General features: G+C 33.1%; 3 protein-coding genes across 4 annotated transcripts; 2 read left to right on the top strand and 1 right to left on the bottom strand.

The window, feature by feature from the left end:
- The first annotated feature begins 764 nt into the window (after positions 1-764).
- LOC123884577 (SWR1-complex protein 4-like) lies at positions 765-6,872 on the top strand. Its single transcript, XM_045933701.1, has 16 exons — positions 765-1,232; positions 1,820-1,885; positions 1,980-2,039; positions 2,155-2,211; positions 3,053-3,182; positions 3,330-3,397; positions 3,552-3,644; positions 3,741-3,788; positions 4,181-4,327; positions 4,969-5,079; positions 5,415-5,510; positions 6,055-6,126; positions 6,226-6,262; positions 6,344-6,384; positions 6,497-6,570; positions 6,765-6,872. Exons 1-15 carry the CDS (start codon positions 1,032-1,034, stop codon positions 6,560-6,562), a joined length of 1,293 nt encoding a protein of 430 aa, XP_045789657.1. The 5' UTR covers positions 765-1,031; the 3' UTR covers positions 6,563-6,570; positions 6,765-6,872.
- A 7,478-nt stretch (positions 6,873-14,350) lies between these two features.
- On the top strand, positions 14,351-18,194 carry LOC123884276 (transcription factor BHLH094-like). 2 transcript variants are annotated; one of them, XR_006800721.1, is made up of 6 exons: positions 14,351-14,808; positions 14,945-15,010; positions 15,466-15,534; positions 15,622-15,699; positions 16,110-16,334; positions 18,076-18,194. XR_006800721.1 is itself a non-coding variant. In XM_045933347.1 (5 exons), the coding sequence occupies exons 1-5, from the start codon at positions 14,494-14,496 to the stop codon at positions 16,236-16,238; spliced, it is 657 nt and encodes a 218-aa protein (XP_045789303.1). In that variant the 5' UTR covers positions 14,351-14,493; the 3' UTR covers positions 16,239-16,634. The 2 variants fall into 2 exon arrangements, 1 of the variants encoding a protein (XP_045789303.1); XM_045933347.1 differs by lacking the exon at positions 18,076-18,194 and having other exon boundaries at positions 16,110-16,634.
- Positions 16,586-18,993, bottom strand: LOC123884275 (probable myosin-binding protein 5). Its single transcript, XM_045933346.1, has 2 exons — positions 18,054-18,993; positions 16,586-17,926 (listed from the first exon to the last, which is right to left on the bottom strand). The coding sequence occupies exons 1-2, from the start codon at positions 18,766-18,768 to the stop codon at positions 17,145-17,147; spliced, it is 1,497 nt and encodes a 498-aa protein (XP_045789302.1). The 5' UTR covers positions 18,769-18,993; the 3' UTR covers positions 16,586-17,144.
- Between the last annotated feature and the right edge of the window lie 771 nt (positions 18,994-19,764).

Below are 19,764 nucleotides of genomic sequence, written 5' to 3'. Positions count from 1 at the left end.
CATTTGGATTTTTTTTCTCAAATTTGGACGTGTATGATTGACTCAAGCTGAGTGTCACAGGTTCACATGCTCTCATTTTCTTGGATGGTGTCTAGTGGTCTTTGAGACACTGTAACCTAATGTGTCTGAACAATGAGATTTGGTCCTTAAGTCGGCTCTCATTTAACATCAGAGTTATGGTTGAAACCTTAAGAGAAATAGCTTCTCCACCGCTTCGAACGACGGATTAGTTGATAGATGTATCAAGTGGAATAATAATAATAATAATGATAACTTGAAGATATAAATGAGCTGATATTTCAAATCAATGTTTCTCTTTATTACACACGTGGAAAGAGAAATTAATGTGTGCAGATTTCCTCGCTAAAGTTGAAGCTTCCTCATACTCCCTCCGGACACAAATATAAGAAAAAGTATCTGTATACGCGGTATTTAAGAAATTTAGTTAAATGTAGTTAATTTTCTTTATTTAATGCAAAACACGAGTTAAGTTTACTATATTACCCTTGGAAGAGTGATTTATGCCTTGAAAATCACATAAACTTTTGAAAAGTGAAACGATTAAACAAGAGTATACTAGGAATAGTAATATTAATTAGTTTAAATGTAGTTGACTTTTGCTTATATTTGTGTTCAAAATTTAAAGTGTTTTTTTTCTTATATTTATGTCCGGAGGGAGTATGACGACTTATTTACTACTCGTTTGGAAGACGTTCGTTTTTTTTTTTTTTTTTGATAAGCTTTTGGAAGACATTCATGATCTCATTGAGAATGATGGATTGTGAACCTTCTTACTTCTTGAATATTTTTTTTAGGTTTTTTTTAAAAAAAAAAAAAAATGTAAAATCCAAAGCACGTTTTTTTTAGTTAAATAAACAGCGATTCTGTGGAGTGGTACGACGTCGTAGGATCGGAAGTTGTTTATAACAGTTAAAAAAGTGAGAGGGAAAAGTGGAGAAGCGATTTTCTTCATCATCTTCTCCAATCCAATGCAAGCTTATTCGTTCCAGTTTCTGATTCACAAACCCTAAATGGATGCGAAAGATATCCTTGGTTTACACAAAAACTCATTCCCATCTTCTCTTGAAAAAAAATCTCGACCTCCCAAAGAATCTCACAGAAAACCAGATGGCATTTCACGCGAGGTTTATGCTCTTACCGGTGGAATGCCACCTCTTATGCCTTCCATTCATTCATCCCAATTGAAGAAAAAACCTCCTCCTCCCGAAAAGGTTTTCTTTTTCTCTTTCAAGGTTTCCTTTGTCAGATAAGCACTTGTGAGTTGTGAGACCGTTTGAGATAACTTATTATCGAAACAATTTATGCTGACATAGTTTATATGAAATCAGTTTGACTGTATTTTACGTCTGTTTGGATTGACTTATTTGAATTGAGCTTATCTACTGACATAAGTTTTGTGACACTGTGCGAACAACTTATGAGATAAGCACTTGTGGGACTGTTCGAGATAACTTATTATATAAACAATTTATGCTGACATAGTTTATATGAAATCAATTTGACTGTATCTTGAGTCTGTTTGGATTGACATAAGTTTTGTGACATTGTGTGGGGAACTTATGAAATTAGCTCGTAGCATATATAAAAACAATTTATTTTTTGCTATAAAAATAGCTTATATAAGCTTATACATAAGCGCTTATCATTCATCATAAGAAGCGCTTGTGCTATACAGTAAGCTGCAAATAAGTTATTTATCCGAAGAACAATAGCTTATGTGTAAACACTTATATACTTGATTAAGTTGTTTATCCAAAATGGGCATTTACGTCCGTTATTGAATTTCTATGTTCTTCAGGTTACTTGGCAATGGCTTCCTTTCACCAATTCTGCTCGTAAAGATGATCTTCATCTGTACCATTGGGTAAGTTACACTATCCTTTAAATTATTATTTGTGATTACTGATTACTTATGAATGAGCATGCAAGTTATTGTTTATGTGTCTTTTCTCTTTCAGGTTCGAGTAGTCAATGGTGTTCTACCGACTGGGGACTACTCTTTTGCCAAGTATAACAAGGTGGTAGCTTAATTCATGTTACTTTTTGTCTTGATGCTTATTATGTATTGCTTACGTTTTTGTTTTTATTTTTGAATTCGGCTTTATTCTAAATATTCTATTTGCTGTTGTGCAGTCTGTTGACATTATTAAATACACAGACGAGGAGTATGAAAAGTATTTGACAGATCCTGTGGGTAATCATGTCTAATTGTACAATTTTATGGAAATTTATAGATAAGTTTGCTTAAACTACAATGTTGCAAATTTATGCTAACTGAACTGAAATTTATTTTATGCTAACCGATCCTGTAGTGTTTTCTGTAGTCAATAGTTTAACATAGATTCCATGTAAAAGTAGAGTTTAGTGTGATATAGGATTAATATACAATTTTGTCTGGATGACAACAATCGGATTCTAGAAACCTGATCAGAGTCATACAATCACAACTCTAATTTGGTTTTGGCAATGGAGTCTTAGCCAAATTTCTAAGTTACTTTTACTTAGGGTTATCTATTGTGAGGCAAACTACTAGTGACCGGCATATATATTTTTAATGGTCAGTTGTTGTTCCGTATAAGGTATTCAAAATACTGAGGAATACAGTGAGAGTAATCCAAAATTTGAATCATTGTTGCCGTGTGGGGACTTTTTAAATATTTTTTGCCCTTTGGATCGGATAGTTAATTGTATGGATGGGAATTTGGGATTATAGTTTATACTTACTTAGTATCATGATGATTGGTTTCTAGAGCAAGAAAACATTATCAGTTTAGGCAAAAAAATGGAGAAAAATTTGTGATCAATTTATATATCTATGAACCTGGCTTATTTGCAATGACCTCTTTTATACACTGCCTCCGATTGCACATTTTATCGAATAAAATTATTCACTTTTAATTGTAATTTTGAAGTTATATGCTTTTCTCAATTGAAAGTTGAAACACATGGACATTCTATCAGTGTTTTTACAGTCATCTCTTTTACTAAGTGTTAACGCATTACTCTACCTGATCATGCTTTATCTAACTAGATGTGGACCAAAGAGGAAACAAATGAACTATTCGATTTGTGTGAGAGGTTCGATCTCCGTTTTGTTGTGATAGCTGATAGGTTCCCATCATCTCGGACTGTAGAGGAGTTAAAGGATCGATATTATAGTGGTATGTCTTTGTTCAATAATTATTATATATTGCACATTGCAATCCATTTTCTTTAACTCGGACTTTTAATTTTGATGAAACGGAAACTGCATGAGCAAAAATGTGATATTTTGAACTTGATTTTTTTATTACATGTCCCTCATGTAGTGTTGCGGGCTATATTACTTGCTAGGGCTGCATCTTCTGGGGACGTTGCAACACATCCTGTCATTAAGGTGAATTCAAATTATATATATTAATGCATGATGCTTCAAAGTAGTTACTTTCTTTTGTCTCTTTGAGTATACTATTTGTTGTTAAAACAGACTGTCACCTTCCTTGATCCATTGCCATGTGGTCATAGTAACTCGTTTTTCCTTGTCAATGTAGGATCCATATAATGTTTCACAAGAAATGGAGCGAAAACGGGCACTGTCCATGGTCCTCTCTCAAACGAGACAACAAGAGAAAAGAGATGAAGAGGTTTTGTTCTTTAAAAAATAAATAATACTCTACGTTCCTGCCATCTGCTTACCTTCATTGTAAACAAAGTATGGCTACTGATATTTTTTTATGCAGGTTCTTATTGAAGCAAAAAGAATAGCTGAGTTACGGATGGCTTCTAAGGTAATTTTTTCAAGATTGATTTACCAATACACAATTCATTGAGGAGGAACTGACATCAAGATTCAATATCGAATTTCTTATTATCTAATTCTGATTTATTGATTAATCTTGGTTATAAATTCCTACCCATCACTTTGAATATTGGGGGGAGTGTTTCATAGTATGGTATGCACTTTTTGGTTTGCTAAAGTTAGAGTGTTGTGCTCATAACTTGATCACTATTAATTTTTAACTGACAATAAAACATATGTTGAAGTTGTGTTCTTGAATCACTTGTTCTCAGTTTATAATTATCAATTTGAGGCAACAAAATTTGTCGAATGTATAAAGTGTATTCACATGATATGTACATGCACTTTGTGCCTGAGATCTTGATTTTATATATTTTTCAGGTTACTGAACAGTCTCAATTGGTTGTTGCTTCAAATGCTGATGCAGAAGTTACAGAGGGGGCTGTCCCTGGTGAAACTATAACTCCATCGAATGTGCAACTTACACCATTTACAGATAATGCTTCTACTCTAGCTTCTCTTCGCATGGTAAGTTATGTAGAAGGTTTCCAGTATCCTTCACCTTGTCTCCATGTACATTTTAGCTGTCCACACCTTCAAAACTCCACTCCCTGCCCCCGGGGAAGGTTAACAAGGATTCTTCGGGAAAAAAAGCCTTTTTGCACTGTCCTCGTGAGCATAGCTCATTTGGTAGGGACATTGCATGTATTATGCAGGGACCGAGGTTCGAACACATGGTACTCCCATTTATTCACCTTAAAAAGTGAATTCTAGCCACTAGGCTACTTGACAAAAAAAAAAAAACCTTTTTGCACTAAATGGGGTGGCCTGCATTAATCAAACAATACCATAACGTTCTATTGCAAATAATGTCAAATTATAAATGATTGAAATCAAGATCATTCTTAATGATTTTGTCTAATATCGCATTACATAGCTAGTCCCTAACTCAGAGAAAAGAAGAGGAAAGTTGTGTTAGGCAGTAGACAAGCCAACTTAAAACTTCCTTTTGTGGCATTGGTAGTAACTAGGATTCTGATGTCCAAAAATTTGATCTTGCATTAATCAAACTATTTCAAATTACTTAGTTTTTTTATTGTGAGGCAATTTGCACAATTTATTAAATTCTCATACTTTATAGCATTATCTGATTGTGAAAAATATTTCAGCTTCGTGTATATTTGAGAACATATGCACTTGACCAAATGGTGCAAGCATCAAACTCATCTGCTGGAGTTCGGACTATCAAACGAGTTGAGCAAACATTGCAAGATCTTGGGGTTTGTCTAGACTACTTTAACTTTTAATGCAGTTTACATATTTCTTTCTTCTTCTTTTTTTCTTACACATTGTTACAAATTTGTTGCTATTAACTAATTAACCATCTTTCTTAATAAGGAGTATATGATGTGAATGCAACTAAGAGTAAGGGCATTATGGGTAAACAAAAAATGTGGAGGGTTTATGAAAGGAGGGTTAAGAAGACTAGTGAGGTGATAGAGAGATAAATGAATTAGTAGTAGAACTACAAGCTGAAATGTTTGTAATGAGTTGAGTTTTAGCATATATTTCAGTTCATGGTGCATTTCCTTTGAATTCGGTTCTGTGATTCCAGGTCAATTTGAAGCCAAGGGTTCCTACAAAAGCTGTTTGTGCAGAGCATCTTGAACTAAGAAAAGAAATACTAACATGGCTGAATCTCCAGAAACAGGTATATCGGTTTAAGAAAGTTGAAGAATCATATTTGCTAAATATATTTATTGATTCATATTATTCATATTATTCATATTATAAGCAAATGGCTTAACTACACATTTGGTCCCTTACGTTTATTTTAGGTTTCAATTTGGTCCCTTACGTTTAAAAAGTATCAATTTGGTCCCTTACGTTTATTTTAGGTTTCAAGTTAGTCCTTTCCGTTAGTTTTGTCACTAACACCGTTTGAACAGTACACGTGTCAGCATGTCAAAGTGCCATGTGTCAGTCCACGTATGCAATTGACTGCCACATGTGACAAAATTGACGGAAAGGACTAACTTGAAACCTAAAATAAACGTAAGGGACCAAATTGATACTTTTTAAACGTAAGGGACCAAATTGAAACCTAAAATAAACGTAAGGGACCAAATGTATAGTTAAGCCTAAGCAAATGTTGATGATTTCACTGTTAGAATTAGCGACATCTATACTGGCTTGTTTTTCCCCCACCGCCGAAATGTTTTTGATTTAATTACTTGTTATGATATATGTTGCAGGTGCAATATAAAGAGGCTGAAGGTTCATCTTTCCGTGATGGGTCCTACAGTGAACCACCAGGCACACCAAAGGTCAGAAGTTCATATTTCTTTCTCTTGGGTATTTTCCCCTCTATTATTTTAGGCTCGTGTTGGAAACTATTGACACGTGTGCTTTGTGGTGGGTATCAGGATCGAACATTTACTCTCGACTCGATCAATTTTGGAGGTAATATAATTTTGTTTGACCCTGCTATCTAATAAGGGAAATTTCATCTATTTATTATTAAACATATCAATAAAACTGCAGTTTCAAGCGAAAGGGTTGTGAAAAAGGACCAAAAACGCAAGGTACACCACAAACTATTTTGTGTAATTACCTGTTGATTAGTTCTGCATTTACTTTTGGACCATTTTAACAATTTACTATTATTGATTGGCCTCAGAAATTTTATTCTTACAGGCGCATGGAACTCCACCTACTGCGGCTCATAAAAGACCTAGAAAACAAAAGGCCTCAGATTTTTAATTCCTGTGGTAAGAGCTTAAATTTGGCACACATGACACTTGCAGGACTTGTTAAACATCATATTCATATATTATGTAATATCGGTCTATCATTTTTGTGTGTGTTTCTGCAAGATAAAACAACTTTTTAGGACTTGTTTCTTCAATTTAAAGCTTGCCGATGAATGCACTTACTGAGCGAAGCTTTCTGTGTTATCTGGCAGGTGCGATGAGGAAAGGTGTTTCAATTTGTTTAATTCATTTTTATATCTGTCTTGTGGATATTCATATGGAAAATATTTATTATATCAGAAATATAAAAATGCAATTCATGTTTTCTTTCTTAGTTTTAAGCTTAATGAGAATTGTGAATGTTGTGGAAAGCAGCACTCAAACACCTTGGAGGCTGGAAGTTTTGATTGCTGGATGGATATTAGTCTAACTGAAATTCTTGATTCACTTTGCATTGTTCTAACTTATTACTTATCCATAATATTTTTCAAAATAAAAGTTCATAGAAAGAATAATGATATCATTAGATAGGATAAAAAGTTCATGAGATTAAGATTTTTATAAGAATAGTGTATGAATTGAATTATCAAATTAACATACTAGATTTCAAAAAAATTACACATTTGGAGTAAGTAGTAGCTACCACCAACAACTTATCCTCTCTTTTAAAATGAATTTTAGCAAAGTCGTATATAACATCCACAATTATTTATTTATTTTTTAATTAAAAAAAGTGAAGTCGTGGATGACACCCACAATTGTGTAAGAAACGAACTAATGACAAAAGACTACCTTAATTTTTGTGTGTGTATCTAAATACCTTCTATGAGCAACTACTGAAACTAATAATCGAATCGGGGACAATTTCTCTCCTCACCTCCACGTTTGTTTTCTATCCCAAAATACGCAAAAAAATTCGGAAAATATTTTCCGAAATTTTCTGTGTATTTTAGGGTAAAAAAAAAAACGTGAGAATGAGAAGAAAAAAATTCCAAACTGGGTAAGGTTGTGATGGACGAAAATCAATTCAATCTCAAAGTGTTGCTTTAAATAAATTTGTTGAAATGTTAACCGTCCTAATTCAGATTTCAATCAAGAACAATAATATGAAGTATAGTTGGAATTAGGTGGTCCATAATCATTAGCACTTTTCTAATTTCTCATTTGATCTATCCAAGGAAAGTTGGAATTAAGGATTAAGTTCATGAACATCACTTCTTCTTTTTTGAAACAATGAACATCACTTTTTTAATGCATGTGCCACATATTAGAATGATCTGGAAAAATAGTGAATTATGACTTATCGAGCTTGACAAAGCAATTCAAACAACTTAATATTCCAAATTGAATTAAGTCTTTAAGACACAATGTAGAAGGAAAAAACACGAGTAAAATAAAATATATGCATAGTCTATTCTAGTATTTCTACTGGCCAAAAAAACTTTGGGGCACATGAAATTGAAAAACCTTATTTGGGCATGGCAAGCTGAAACTTTCTTGGGTTTAATTAATTTTCTTGGTTGATTATCACTTTTTGGCTAAGCAAGTTAGGCAATATTGGTGAGTGATCGTTATGTAGGTAAAATTGTTCATAATGGAATAGTTGGGCAATAATTGAAACTTCTCTTTAACTTTGTGAATGTTTGACAATTGGACAATAAAGTGTGGTAAATGAATTCATTGTGTGGTGAAAAAAATGAATGGAGATTTTAACTTGATCTTAGCTTAATAGAGAAGAGTGCCTGGCATCGAGCACGTCGTCACATATATGTTGTTGTTGAAGTTTAAGATACTTGCAAATATTTTGATGTTCAAGTCAATAAATTCGTGAAATATGAGAGGTAAAGATATAATATAACATGTATGAAAGTGCGGAGGAAATTTGGTGTGGAGTCGTTTGGTGCTATTGATAAAAGTGCGGAGGTCACGGGGTCCACATCAATGGAAATTGTTGGCATTAAAGACATTGATTCTAGCGGTGGATGTTACAAGCGTTGTCTGCTTGTGTTCATTGGGATATTGGACCGCTAACACGAGTTGATTCAATCCAAAAAATTACCATTGATAATATTATTTTCAAAATATTATTGTTGAAATTGATTCGTTAAATTTAGGATATGAGTCGTCTAATATTTTTGTTAGATCAACATATTGTATTAAGTAACCACACAAGTGACTTTGAAATCATGTTTTCACTCAAAACCTTAAGGCATTAGACATTAAATTTATAAGTTCTCTCACTTATATGTTGTTTAATCTCAACTATTCTTTAAAACTTTAACTCACACTTGATATATTAAGAAATTTTACTGCTGCTAGTTAGTGACCTGACCACATGACCACATTGAAAACATATCATGATTTTCGATGTCCTTGATACATCTCCCCAAGGAGAGAGTGACCTCATTGAAAGCATACTAAGATAGAAGAAGGATTAAGATGGATAACTACATTAAAAAAAAGGACATGTACACTAGTTTTCCACTTGTGTATTAGAAAGCTATTTTACACCAATGCATATCAATTAATCTCAACTATATTATGAACAAAGGTTTGTAACTAACAAGTTAGGCAAGTCCAACACATATGGAGATTTAACGTTGTTACATGTTTAAGATAGGGATCTAACACAAAATCTTAGTTAAGTTATAAAAGACTCGTGTCATCTCATCTAAGCACTCTCGAGTCTTTAAGGGTCCGTTTGATGCACAGGATAAGAGACAAGATAGGATAACTGTATCATATCTTGCCGCAATCCAGTGTTTGGTGATACAACAGGATATGATAAATTAATCCCGAAGCTTATCCTATCCTGTCTCTCTAGTTATAATTCTTATCCTGAATTTGAGCTGGGTTACCAGCAGGATAGGATAAGAAGAAAAAAAATTACTGATTTATTTTATAAAATATATTTTAAAATACATAAAATAAAATTAATAAAATATAAATAATAAAATAATTAATTTTTAAATATATATGTGATTTTCTCATAGGGGTAATTTTGTAATTTATATATTCTAAAAAATCAAAATTTTACTAAAATTATAATATTTTAAAGTAAAATGATTATTAAAAAATTGACAAATAGGGATATTAATTTAAATTTTATAAAAAATTAAATATAATTCTTTTGCAATAGTAGTTTTATTATTTACGTATGAGATATATCATATATTTATTTGGCATATCTAACATGTATATATTATTGAGTTATTAATTTGATCATGATTCATATAAAAAATTAAACTTGATTATTTTCTCATGATTTTTATTTTAAATTATATAAAGTTATTTGATTACTTATTTATATTTTTTATTTATAAAATTCAAAGTATTACAAAATAATTTTAAAAAAAGTAACAATTGTTTTACAAGAGTAATTTTGTCAATTAAATATGTTATATATGATATATCTTATCATATTATCATGAGCAAGTATGTATTAAAAACAAAATATAATAGTTATGATGCTTGTTATCCTGTGTGCACCAAACATAGGATATGATAACTGAGTATAACTGTTATCCTGCTGTTATCCTATCCTATCCTTATCCTGTGTTATATCCTATCATGTCACTATGCTATCCTGCGCACCAAACGGACCCTAAGTGATTGATTAGTAAAATGCTAATAAGATGGAATCTTAACATCAGCTTAATTAGTTGGGTTTTGATAAAACAGAGCAAATTTAGTTTGTTGGATTTCGATTATCTTAATTAGCTATTTAAATGATTGCAAAATCATCTGCAAAATGGAATACAACGACCAAATATAGGATAGATGAAAAAGAAATATTGTCCTAGCTAGAATCTAATTCTCTAGTAGCTAGCTACTGATTTGAGGGTACACATATTATTGTTACTATTTTTACTTTATTTTAATTTACAAAGTTTTAAATTTTTTTATATTTTATAAAAACTCTGAATAAAAATTAATCATATTTGAGGCGTATCAAATATTAAATATAAATATCTCTTAATCGTATATTTTAATTTAAGAGTCGAGCTCCTACCACTAAACCCAATTCCATTGGAAATTTTCTTGTACCATAAGTCTCTTGACTAATGAGTTAAAGTTTGATTATTGAACTGTGTCTGATGCAAATCCATGAGGAATCATTTGAATTTATTAGAGGCCCCAATTTTCCGCATCATATTCAAAATAAGACCACAAAGCAATGTTAGGTAACAGCTAAACGTTGGATATCATTGTTCTTTCATTACTTTCATATTGTGTTGAAGGAAAGGAAAGGACACAAAACATCATTTCAACTACGATAACAACCATTTTTTTGTAAACATGAACTCTTAGAATTGAGAGTTAGAGTTTGACCTAACTCAATCCTATAAAGCCGGGTTGTATGGTGAGGACGGTCCAACGAATTGTGGAAAGACTCTTATACCATTTTAGAATTGAGAGTTTGACATAACTCAACCCTAAAAGATCGGTTTGTATGATGATGATTGTCTCTACTTTATAAACACATATTCATGTCATTTCGCAGCCGATGCAAGACTTCTTAACATGAACATCTTACAAACCTTATTCTTAAAATTGGGAGTTTGACTTAACTTAACCCTACAAAACTGGCTTGTAAGGTGAAAGTCTCTACGTTATAAACACATATTCAGGTCAACTCGCAACCGAAACGAGACTTCTTAACACAACCTCTCACGCCCAACGCTACTAGGCTTGGAGCGCAGATATAAATGATGGATGACCCGATCATAAAAAAATTTGATAGCAGACGGCCCAACAAATTGTGGAGGAGACTTTGAGAGTTGAGTCTAACTTAACCCTACAAAATCGACTTGTATGACAAGAATTACCTCTATTTTATAAACACATGTTCCGCCATCTCACAGCCGCCGATGTGAGACTTCTTAACATTAACATCTTACATCTCACTAACTATCACTCATATTTTTCTCATTCATGCGCCTATTTCATTTGATCATCAACTAATTAATTCATTGAATGCATATGATAAATTGAGATGCGTGACTAAAATTGTAGCAGCACCATTCTACTACGGGGAGAGAATCCAAACCCCTTCACTAACCATTCAAAATAGGAATATGAATATAACAAGAAGAATCAACACAAGGGTCCTTTATATATATGTAAGCGATAAATAAGATAAGATTGTGAAAGTTGTTTGTTCTCTGCTATCGATTGATCAAGTACAATTATTTGGAACCTTTGGAGTATTTCTTATTTTAACTCTTACATAAATAATAAATAATGTGATGTCCCTTAGCTAAACTTGCTCATAGGGATGTTTGACAACTACTTTCGTGATATGATTTTTTGTGTTTTTGGTATTGCGAAATTTGGTGGGATATAATTTAAGGGAGAAAACTCTCCACAAATATAAGGTTATATTACTAAAGTTCTTATTTTATTCATCATGCTTATGGCTCTATATATAGAGCTACATAAAAAAACATTAATCCTATAATAAATTCTAAACAATTCTTAAATATTTTAAGCAGAAATATAAATCATAAACTGTTGTGAATTCGTCTATAAAATCACACCAATAAAATAACTTGATGTGTGGAGCAATAGAACGGCAACCAAATAATTAAGCGGAATAAGCAATAATAATAATAACCGATAAAAGATAAAGGAGAAGAAAGAACACGGTCCAATAATGACCTAGTCTGGGGGAGAGAGCAGCCCCTCCGTTCCACTATATCAAAGAGTAACTTTACAAAAAATTCTCAATTGGGTTACAAGAATTAATCATAATTCTACCCAAATCCCGAATCTCTTCCCGTGGTCAAGAGACTCAATTTGATAAGTGTTTCCCAAGGTGTACCACAAAGATAGTTCTCCCACCCTAGAGTTATACCAAGAGAAAACTTTTTTTTCTCTCTAAAACCCTAGCCCTTGTGTGGTGGCAAACCCTAATCCTTGCCTCTACATTGTTGCTCCATTTCTCTCTCTCTCAGTTTTTCTTTGAATAAAGCACTCCCTATTTATAGAAAAATATATGCCAAAAAATTAGTAACAAATCTGTTTTAAAATAAAACAAATCAAAGTCAGAGTGTCTTCCAAAAAAATATATTTTTTCCCAAAAAATCTTCAAAACATCAAAGATGCAAACAGATTCAACAAAGATTTTTCTGACTTCTTGTAACTGAGATTTCAAGGCATATCCAACAAGAAGTTGGAGAGAGCAGCACGGTGGTTGATGGGATCACCATCGATTTAAAGGCAAGGTGGAGAATTGTTGGATATGCCTTGAAATCTCAGTTACAAGAAGTTGGAAAAATCTTTGTTGAATCTTTTTGCATCTTTGATGTTTTGAAGATTTTTTGGAAAAAAAAAAAATTTTCTTGGAAGATATTCTGACTTGGATTTGTTTTATTTTAAAACAGATTTGTTACTAATTTTTTGGCATATATTTTTCTATAAATAGGGAGTGCTTTATTCATAGAAAAATTGAGAGAGAGAAAGAGAGCAACAATGTAGGGTTTTCAATTAGGATTTGCCGCGGACACAAGGCTAGGGTTTTAGAGAGAAACAAGAGGGGTTGTCTCTTGGTATAACTCTAGGGTTGGGCAAAGAGGATTGATTACACCTTGGGAAACACTTATCAAATTGAGTCTCTTGCCCACGGGAAGAGATTCGGGTTTTGGGTAGAATTAGGATTAATTCTTGTAACCCAATTGGGAATTTCTCTGTAGTGTTACTCTTTGATATAGTGGAACGGAGGGGCTGCTCTCTCCCCCAGACTAGGTCATTATTGGACCGAACTGGGTAAACAAATTATCGTGTTCTTTATTCTCCTTTATCTTTTATCGGTAATTATTATTATTGCTTATTCCGCTTAATTATTGGTTGCTGTTCTATTGCTCCACACATCAAGTTATTCATTGGTGTGATTTTAAGACGAATTCACAACATAAACCCTAATATTATTTTATTTCAAATATAAATCTAAACTATATTAAAATATAAAATCTTCCGAAAAAAATACTTAGGCATTATTCCCAACATTTTGTTCGAACCGAATGAATTATAATATAGTCCAAAAGTAAATATTACATCATTTAATAATTTGAACAATAAATATTATTTAATTATTTTCTCAAGTACTTATTTCTCTTTTTGTTAGTGCAAAATATTGTGTCTAAACTCTTGTGACACACAAGAATTATTTGAAGAGGAATGAATCGAAAGTATATGTAAAATGCTCAAATTTTAAAACTTCACTACAAATTCTAGAATTTGAACAAAATATTTTAGAAGTTCATGGGAGCATGAGAGATTTATCGAAAAAAAGAATTTCACCCAGAAAAGTATTGTTGTTTTTTAAAATATGTTATTGAAGAAATTATCGGGTCGAATCACGGATTAAATCGCTCTCTTTAAGACGTGCCGCGCCACTGCCTAACTGAACGGAGGCGTGTGCATAATGGTCAAAAGTTCTGCAATGTCTTCTGTTTACAAAATTGGGTATATCTTGACACACACCCGAAATGATCACTCTTCCTTCTTATAAACATTACTAAAGTGTGTAGTTCTCGCCAATATAAGATTTATTGAACTTTTTTCAAATTCACATAGAGGAATGATAGAGATGTAGCGAAAAGAGAGATGTAGAAAAAAGTGAAAAAGATGATCCAACTTTTATCGGTAGTAGATAAAAAGAGCAGTAAGTAGGCAATACTGTACTTTGGTTTGTTACTCTTGAGTCTAAGTCAGAGACCACTCCAGAGGCCAAAAGGGATAAAAAAAAAACTAACCTCACTACTAGTCCCCTACTACTGCTCACAAGTCACACAAACATACACAAAGAGAAAGTGTCTTTATCTATCCCACTCTCACTTACCAATCCATCCAACAAGCTCATAATTGGTTAGTAGCTCAATAAATAAATAATCAATCAATCCAGTACTACTCATTATTATCAACAAACAAACAAACACAATGGAAGCTCCTCTCATCAACGATTCCACTTTCTCTTCAACCAACCCTTCTTTGTCAGAAATTTGGCCTCATTTCCCTCCACAAAACAACAACAACAACAAGAAAAGAAAACTAGGACTCATAGCAGGTTCCTCTCAAGAAAACAACCAACCCGAACCAGACACAACTTCAGCAGTAGTAGAACCTGGTAATGGTGGTAGCAGTAACAACAATTCAGCAGAGGAACCTTCTTCTGAGCCACATCCTAAGCAAGACTATATTCATGTCAGAGCCAGAAGAGGCCAAGCCACTGATAGCCACAGTCTTGCTGAAAGAGTAATAACTAACTAACTAACTAACTAACTAACTAACTAACTAACTAACTAACTAACTAACTATTTCATTATTATTTTTATTACTTGTAGTACAAATTAATAACCAACCTGCTAATAGTAATTATCATTGATTACAGGCAAGAAGAGAAAAGATTAGTGAGAGGATGAAAATTCTACAAGATTTAGTTCCAGGATGTAACAAGGTAGTCAAAATAATGCTAATAATTTCTTCTAGTAATTACTATTTTTTATAACACTCCAATTATTAGGGAATAAAGCTGGTAATCCAAAGTTCGGTTTAGAGGTAAGTAAAATCGGACAAGAAGTTGTTCCACTCAAGAATTAAACTTAAGTTCTCCTGAACAATTTGATCCTTAAGTGTGTTCCGTCAGTCCATACAAAGCTTTTGACTTCAATTGGGTCCGCTAGTGGATGGTGTCCCTTAGATTAGTTGGTCCTTAAGTGTGTTAGGTCAATCCATACAAAGCTTTTGGCTTCAATTGGGCCTGCTAGTGGGCGGTGATGGTGAGATTGGTGTCCCTTAAATTAATCGGTCCTTAGGCCAGATACAAATTCTTTAGAAAGGAAAAAATAACGGTCCTTAAGTGGAGTTCATTAACCACTTGAATCCAATTTTTACTGTATTTTTTGTGTTTAGGTAATTGGTAAAGCACTTGTGTTGGATGAGATAATCAATTATATTCAATCACTGCAAAGCCAAGTTGAGGTGCATATATCTTTTATGTTTTATTAGACTTCTAAATTTAAGTGTATTGTACTTTATGTGCGAATTAATTTGCTTTTCTTTTTTCAGTTCCTTTCAATGAGGCTTGAATCAGTTAATTCGAGATTGAATATGAACCCCTATATTGAGTGTTTCCCTTCAAAAGATGTAAGTTTATTTACTTCAAATGTTTTTCTGTTTGGGAAATTTTAAGCAAATTTCTAAATGAGTACTTTTGCAGCATATTGTTTTTAACCAAATAAATAAGTTGTAAGTATACTGAGTGGTCCATACAATATCCTATTATTAGAAACAGAATAAAGTGATCTATTTGTAAATTAAACGCGTTTCTTATTAAATAAGAAGGTGCAATGCGATGATAAAAACCGTGTTTAATTATGTTAATGGAAGTTTACACAAGGGATGTTTTACACATGGATAAGGAAAGAATAATATGAAAGATTCATGCTGCAAAGATATAGTTATAAACTAATGTTTAAGAAGGTGTTTGTTCAAGTTTTGCAAATTCATTTCCGAGAATAACATCCTTATGAATATAAGCTGATCTGTTGGTTCAGGTTGGTGCTCAACCATTTGACCTTTCTGGCATAATATTCGGACCACAAGCAAACCGGGGATATTCTCAGGGATCACAACCAGGGTGGCTACATATGCAGATAACTGGTGGTTTCAATAAAGCATTGTAACAAAAGGAAGATTCATCGGAAATGACAAATCAATCGGTGTGGTTGGTTGGTCACCATGCTCTATTGACAATCTGGTCATCGTGCAGAATGTTTTAGGTCTGTATATCCATTGTCATAGTATGACATTATTTGTAAGAAATACATATAATTTTCATGTGCATTTGGGTATACTATGTTGTGCTTCACCATGGTACAACTGAAATAATCTTATTGTGATTTTGATTTTAAAACTATAGTAGTCTTCTGCGATAGGATTCTTCTAGCCTGATATGTATTCATATGTAACATTCAATATATGTATTTGCGTATGAAAATTACGCCTTGTTAATAACATTGAGTACTCATAGTCATTGTAACTTTGTAAGAATCAGATTGAATAAAGATAAATATGTCTCACATGTTTGTGTCTTATTGTTCATTAAAAGCTGTTTTCATTCACAAGAATATGCAGTTGTAGTAAGATCTCATCATTCAATTTATAGTTTTTTACAAAAGAGAGGTTTTGACTTGCAACTTAGTGAAACATCAGAACCAGTTGTATCAGTAGTGCTTCCATGCAAGAAAGAAGTATATACCGATAAGGAAAGAAAAATAAAATTTACACAAGTATCGAAATTATCCTAGCAAAGAATACAACAAGCCTAGCAATGGGGATGTTAACATGCCTTGAAACTTCCAAGGCATCTGATCCCAAGGGTTGCAAATATCTTACAGCAGGGAGATCAAATAATTTTACTCCCCGCTTTCGAGTCTTCAGCACAAGCTAGACTTCTTTTGGCTTCTTGAATCAATGAAATCAAACTATCTTAGTTCTAATCATGTGAGTTTGAGCATACTCAATAAGAGAGATTCCGACGGTGTTCTTGCGTTGTTCACCTTAAAGGACAACGTTACAATACTACCGTCTCAGATTTCATTCTCTGTCAAGGGAGTTCCGTTTTCCATTTTCTTTAGGCCAAGAAGATATGTTCTTTCCATTCTGAAATCTTTTAGTGTCTCCTTGATCTTTCCCCCTCCATTATCCACCTGTGGCGAAGCAGGTTGATCAAGATCAAGGTCTTTCTCCACATCATCCTCACCTTCAACGGACCTGGTTGAAACGTCGTTGCCACCATGAGCCATAATATCATCTCTTGTTAAGTATCCATATTTATTTCTGTAAATATCCAATTCAGTATCTAAAGTTTTGACTTCTTCCTCAAGTTTGATAAGCAAATCATTAGTTTCTTGCAAGACCTCTTCATCATACTCTATTTGGTCTTCCATCATTCTTTGATACTGTGAAGCATCCATCTGCAAAGTCGCTTTCTCTTCCTGTAAGCGCGTGATCATGGCCATTGCATTGTTAGCAGCAACAGCTGAAGCACTTCTCTCTTCATCCAGCTCCGTGTACAAATCCTTGAGGGACTTACGATCCAAACGAACTTGCTTCTTCAAATTGTTTACGACGGCAATGGCTACTTCATTTTGATAATCCCCGTTGATAGAGTCAGAGGAGGAAAATTGCGACTTATCTAGAGATGATATCTTGCTGTCCCCAGAAGACCATCTTGGACTGTTGTTTGGAGAATCTGTACGTGGGACTCCCACGATCCTGTTTCCCCATGGCAAAGACGGTGTTTTCGGGGACTCTACGCCGGATTCTGTCAATAGAGGCAAAGAAGTGCCTTTCGATACTTCTTCCTTTACTGCACACAAAATAAGTTGTGTTATTTGAACATCAAAATACAGACACCGTATATGCAATTTTTTCAAGAAGCTACACAAACTTTAGCTAGCATGTTCCTACTGAATTCATATTTTATATGTACTCACATTGAATATTCTGATTTTTCAGGTTGCTGTCATCCTCATTCTGTGGAAGTTCTGAGTCTTTTTTCGCATACATGATTTGAGGCGAATCCAGATCGCAGGATTCCTCATATTTTGAAGTGACGAATGGATGAGCTTGCGATGAAGCTTGTAAAAATGAACCTGAATTTTTGCATTTTGGGATAGAAGACTTGAGTTTCGATGGTGCTCCACAACATGAACACATCTGAGTATTGCCTTTCTCAACCTGCAAGACTCCTTCATACTTCAATCTCAATTGAATATTTTTGCCATCATCGACAAAGCACTCAAGATTCCTATTGAGAACCTCTACAAGAGACTTATAGGTATCATAATCCGATTCCTTCTGCGTTGCAAATGAAAGCAAACATCCTTCACACATCTTCCTTATATCAGAAATCTTCTTATGATTATGACAAAACGCCAAATACGAAACATCTTTCTTATGAGTTTCGCACATGGAATGGTTGTAATAAAAAATAGGAGTCTTGTGAGCCAAGACATGATTCATTTTGGCGCATAGCCAACACGGGATATCCAAACCAAAGAATCTTGCAAACTCGGTGGTGAAAAATGTAAGAAACCCATCAATGAAGAATGAAATTGTCATCACCCATTCAAGCACCATGCATAACACAAAATGTGGAAACTTTCCTAAGTATTGCTCAACAAAACTAATAATCGGTCGAGTCGCCATGTTGTTTTTCTGTTTTAATCTTTTAAGAACCAACAACAATTAGAATGCAAAGGATAAGGAAAAAACCAAATATTTTGCAATCTATTGTGTTGGTTAAGATTAAAGAAAAAGCTGATGCAATTATTTGAGAAGTTGTTAATAGAATATAATATAGAAGGAAAGATCATGACCTTGTTTGGAGGAGGGGGAGATCACAACCTTAACTTCTATGTATGTTTCTCTTGCTTCATGTGCAAGCTTTTGCAAAAGAAGTTAATGGAGAATGTTTTGGATGGTGGAATTCATTTGGTTATAATTAGAAGAAACAGTTGTTGACCAATTACAATAATTATCCTAAAATAAAGGTTTGTCTATCAAAATTTATAATCCCTTTTATCATGATATCGTAATATATTACGTGTCAATAATATAAACTACTACATTAACTTTTGTTGACCTATACGTATCTTATAAAAAGACATGAACCGGTAATTTATTTTACCATATCTAAATAATCCAAATATTATAATAGAATAAGGATTAACATAACAAACAGGTAAATTATAAGTAAATTATGGATAAATGATAATGAAATTTAGAACATAGGAATCAAAGCCATTTTTAGTAATTTCTATATTTAATTTGAGAAACATATATCTAACAACTAATATTTAGTTTTGTAAATCAGAAATAGCAACAAGAATATCTATATCTATAGACTATAATACTTCTGTAATGTTCTTCTCCAACTTAGGGAAACACTAATTGGCCTCAGGATAAAAGATGAATAGTGGAAGCTTTATATACAATTTATAGAAATGATGACTCCACTAGTATAGTCTACATACAAATTTGTATACACAGAGACAGAGTTATGTACATTGTGTTGCTGCTGCTGAAACCAGTATATACGGGGTAGTGTAGTTATGTATTTTTTGGTGGTTGTGTCTTGGGTGTATTTTAGAACATAAGATCTTTTGTCTGTGTTGTATGTACACTGGTTGTGGTTGAGTACCT

The sequence above is a fragment of the Trifolium pratense genome, linkage group LG5 (genome assembly GCF_020283565.1).
Source record: "Trifolium pratense cultivar HEN17-A07 linkage group LG5, ARS_RC_1.1, whole genome shotgun sequence".
NCBI classification, from domain to species: Eukaryota; Viridiplantae; Streptophyta; class Magnoliopsida; order Fabales; family Fabaceae; genus Trifolium; species Trifolium pratense.
The sequence above is the reverse complement of the archived record's forward strand: the minus strand, read 5'-3'. Positions and strand labels throughout refer to the sequence as shown.

Bases quoted from the DNA above. Each gene is read 5' to 3' on its own strand.
- LOC123884577 (XM_045933701.1), top strand. From the start codon at position 1,032: ATGGATGCGAAAGATATCCTTGGTTTACACAAAAACTCATTCCCATCT. The intron at 1,886-1,979 runs GTAAGTTACACT...TTTCTCTTTCAG, and splicing joins ATCTTCATCTGTACCATTGG to GTTCGAGTAGTCAATGGTGT. The intron at 3,398-3,551 runs GTGAATTCAAAT...TTGTCAATGTAG, and splicing joins CAACACATCCTGTCATTAAG to GATCCATATAATGTTTCACA.
- LOC123884276 (XM_045933347.1), top strand. From the start codon at position 14,494: ATGGAAGCTCCTCTCATCAACGATTCCACTTTCTCTTCAACCAACCCT. The intron at 15,535-15,621 runs GTGCATATATCT...TTCTTTTTTCAG, and splicing joins CACTGCAAAGCCAAGTTGAG to TTCCTTTCAATGAGGCTTGA. The intron at 15,700-16,109 runs GTAAGTTTATTT...CTGTTGGTTCAG, and splicing joins AGTGTTTCCCTTCAAAAGAT to GTTGGTGCTCAACCATTTGA.
- LOC123884275 (XM_045933346.1), bottom strand. From the start codon at position 18,768: ATGGCGACTCGACCGATTATTAGTTTTGTTGAGCAATACTTAGGAAAG. The intron at 17,927-18,053 runs GTGAGTACATAT...TTTTGTGTGCAG, and splicing joins GAAAAATCAGAATATTCAAT to TAAAGGAAGAAGTATCGAAA.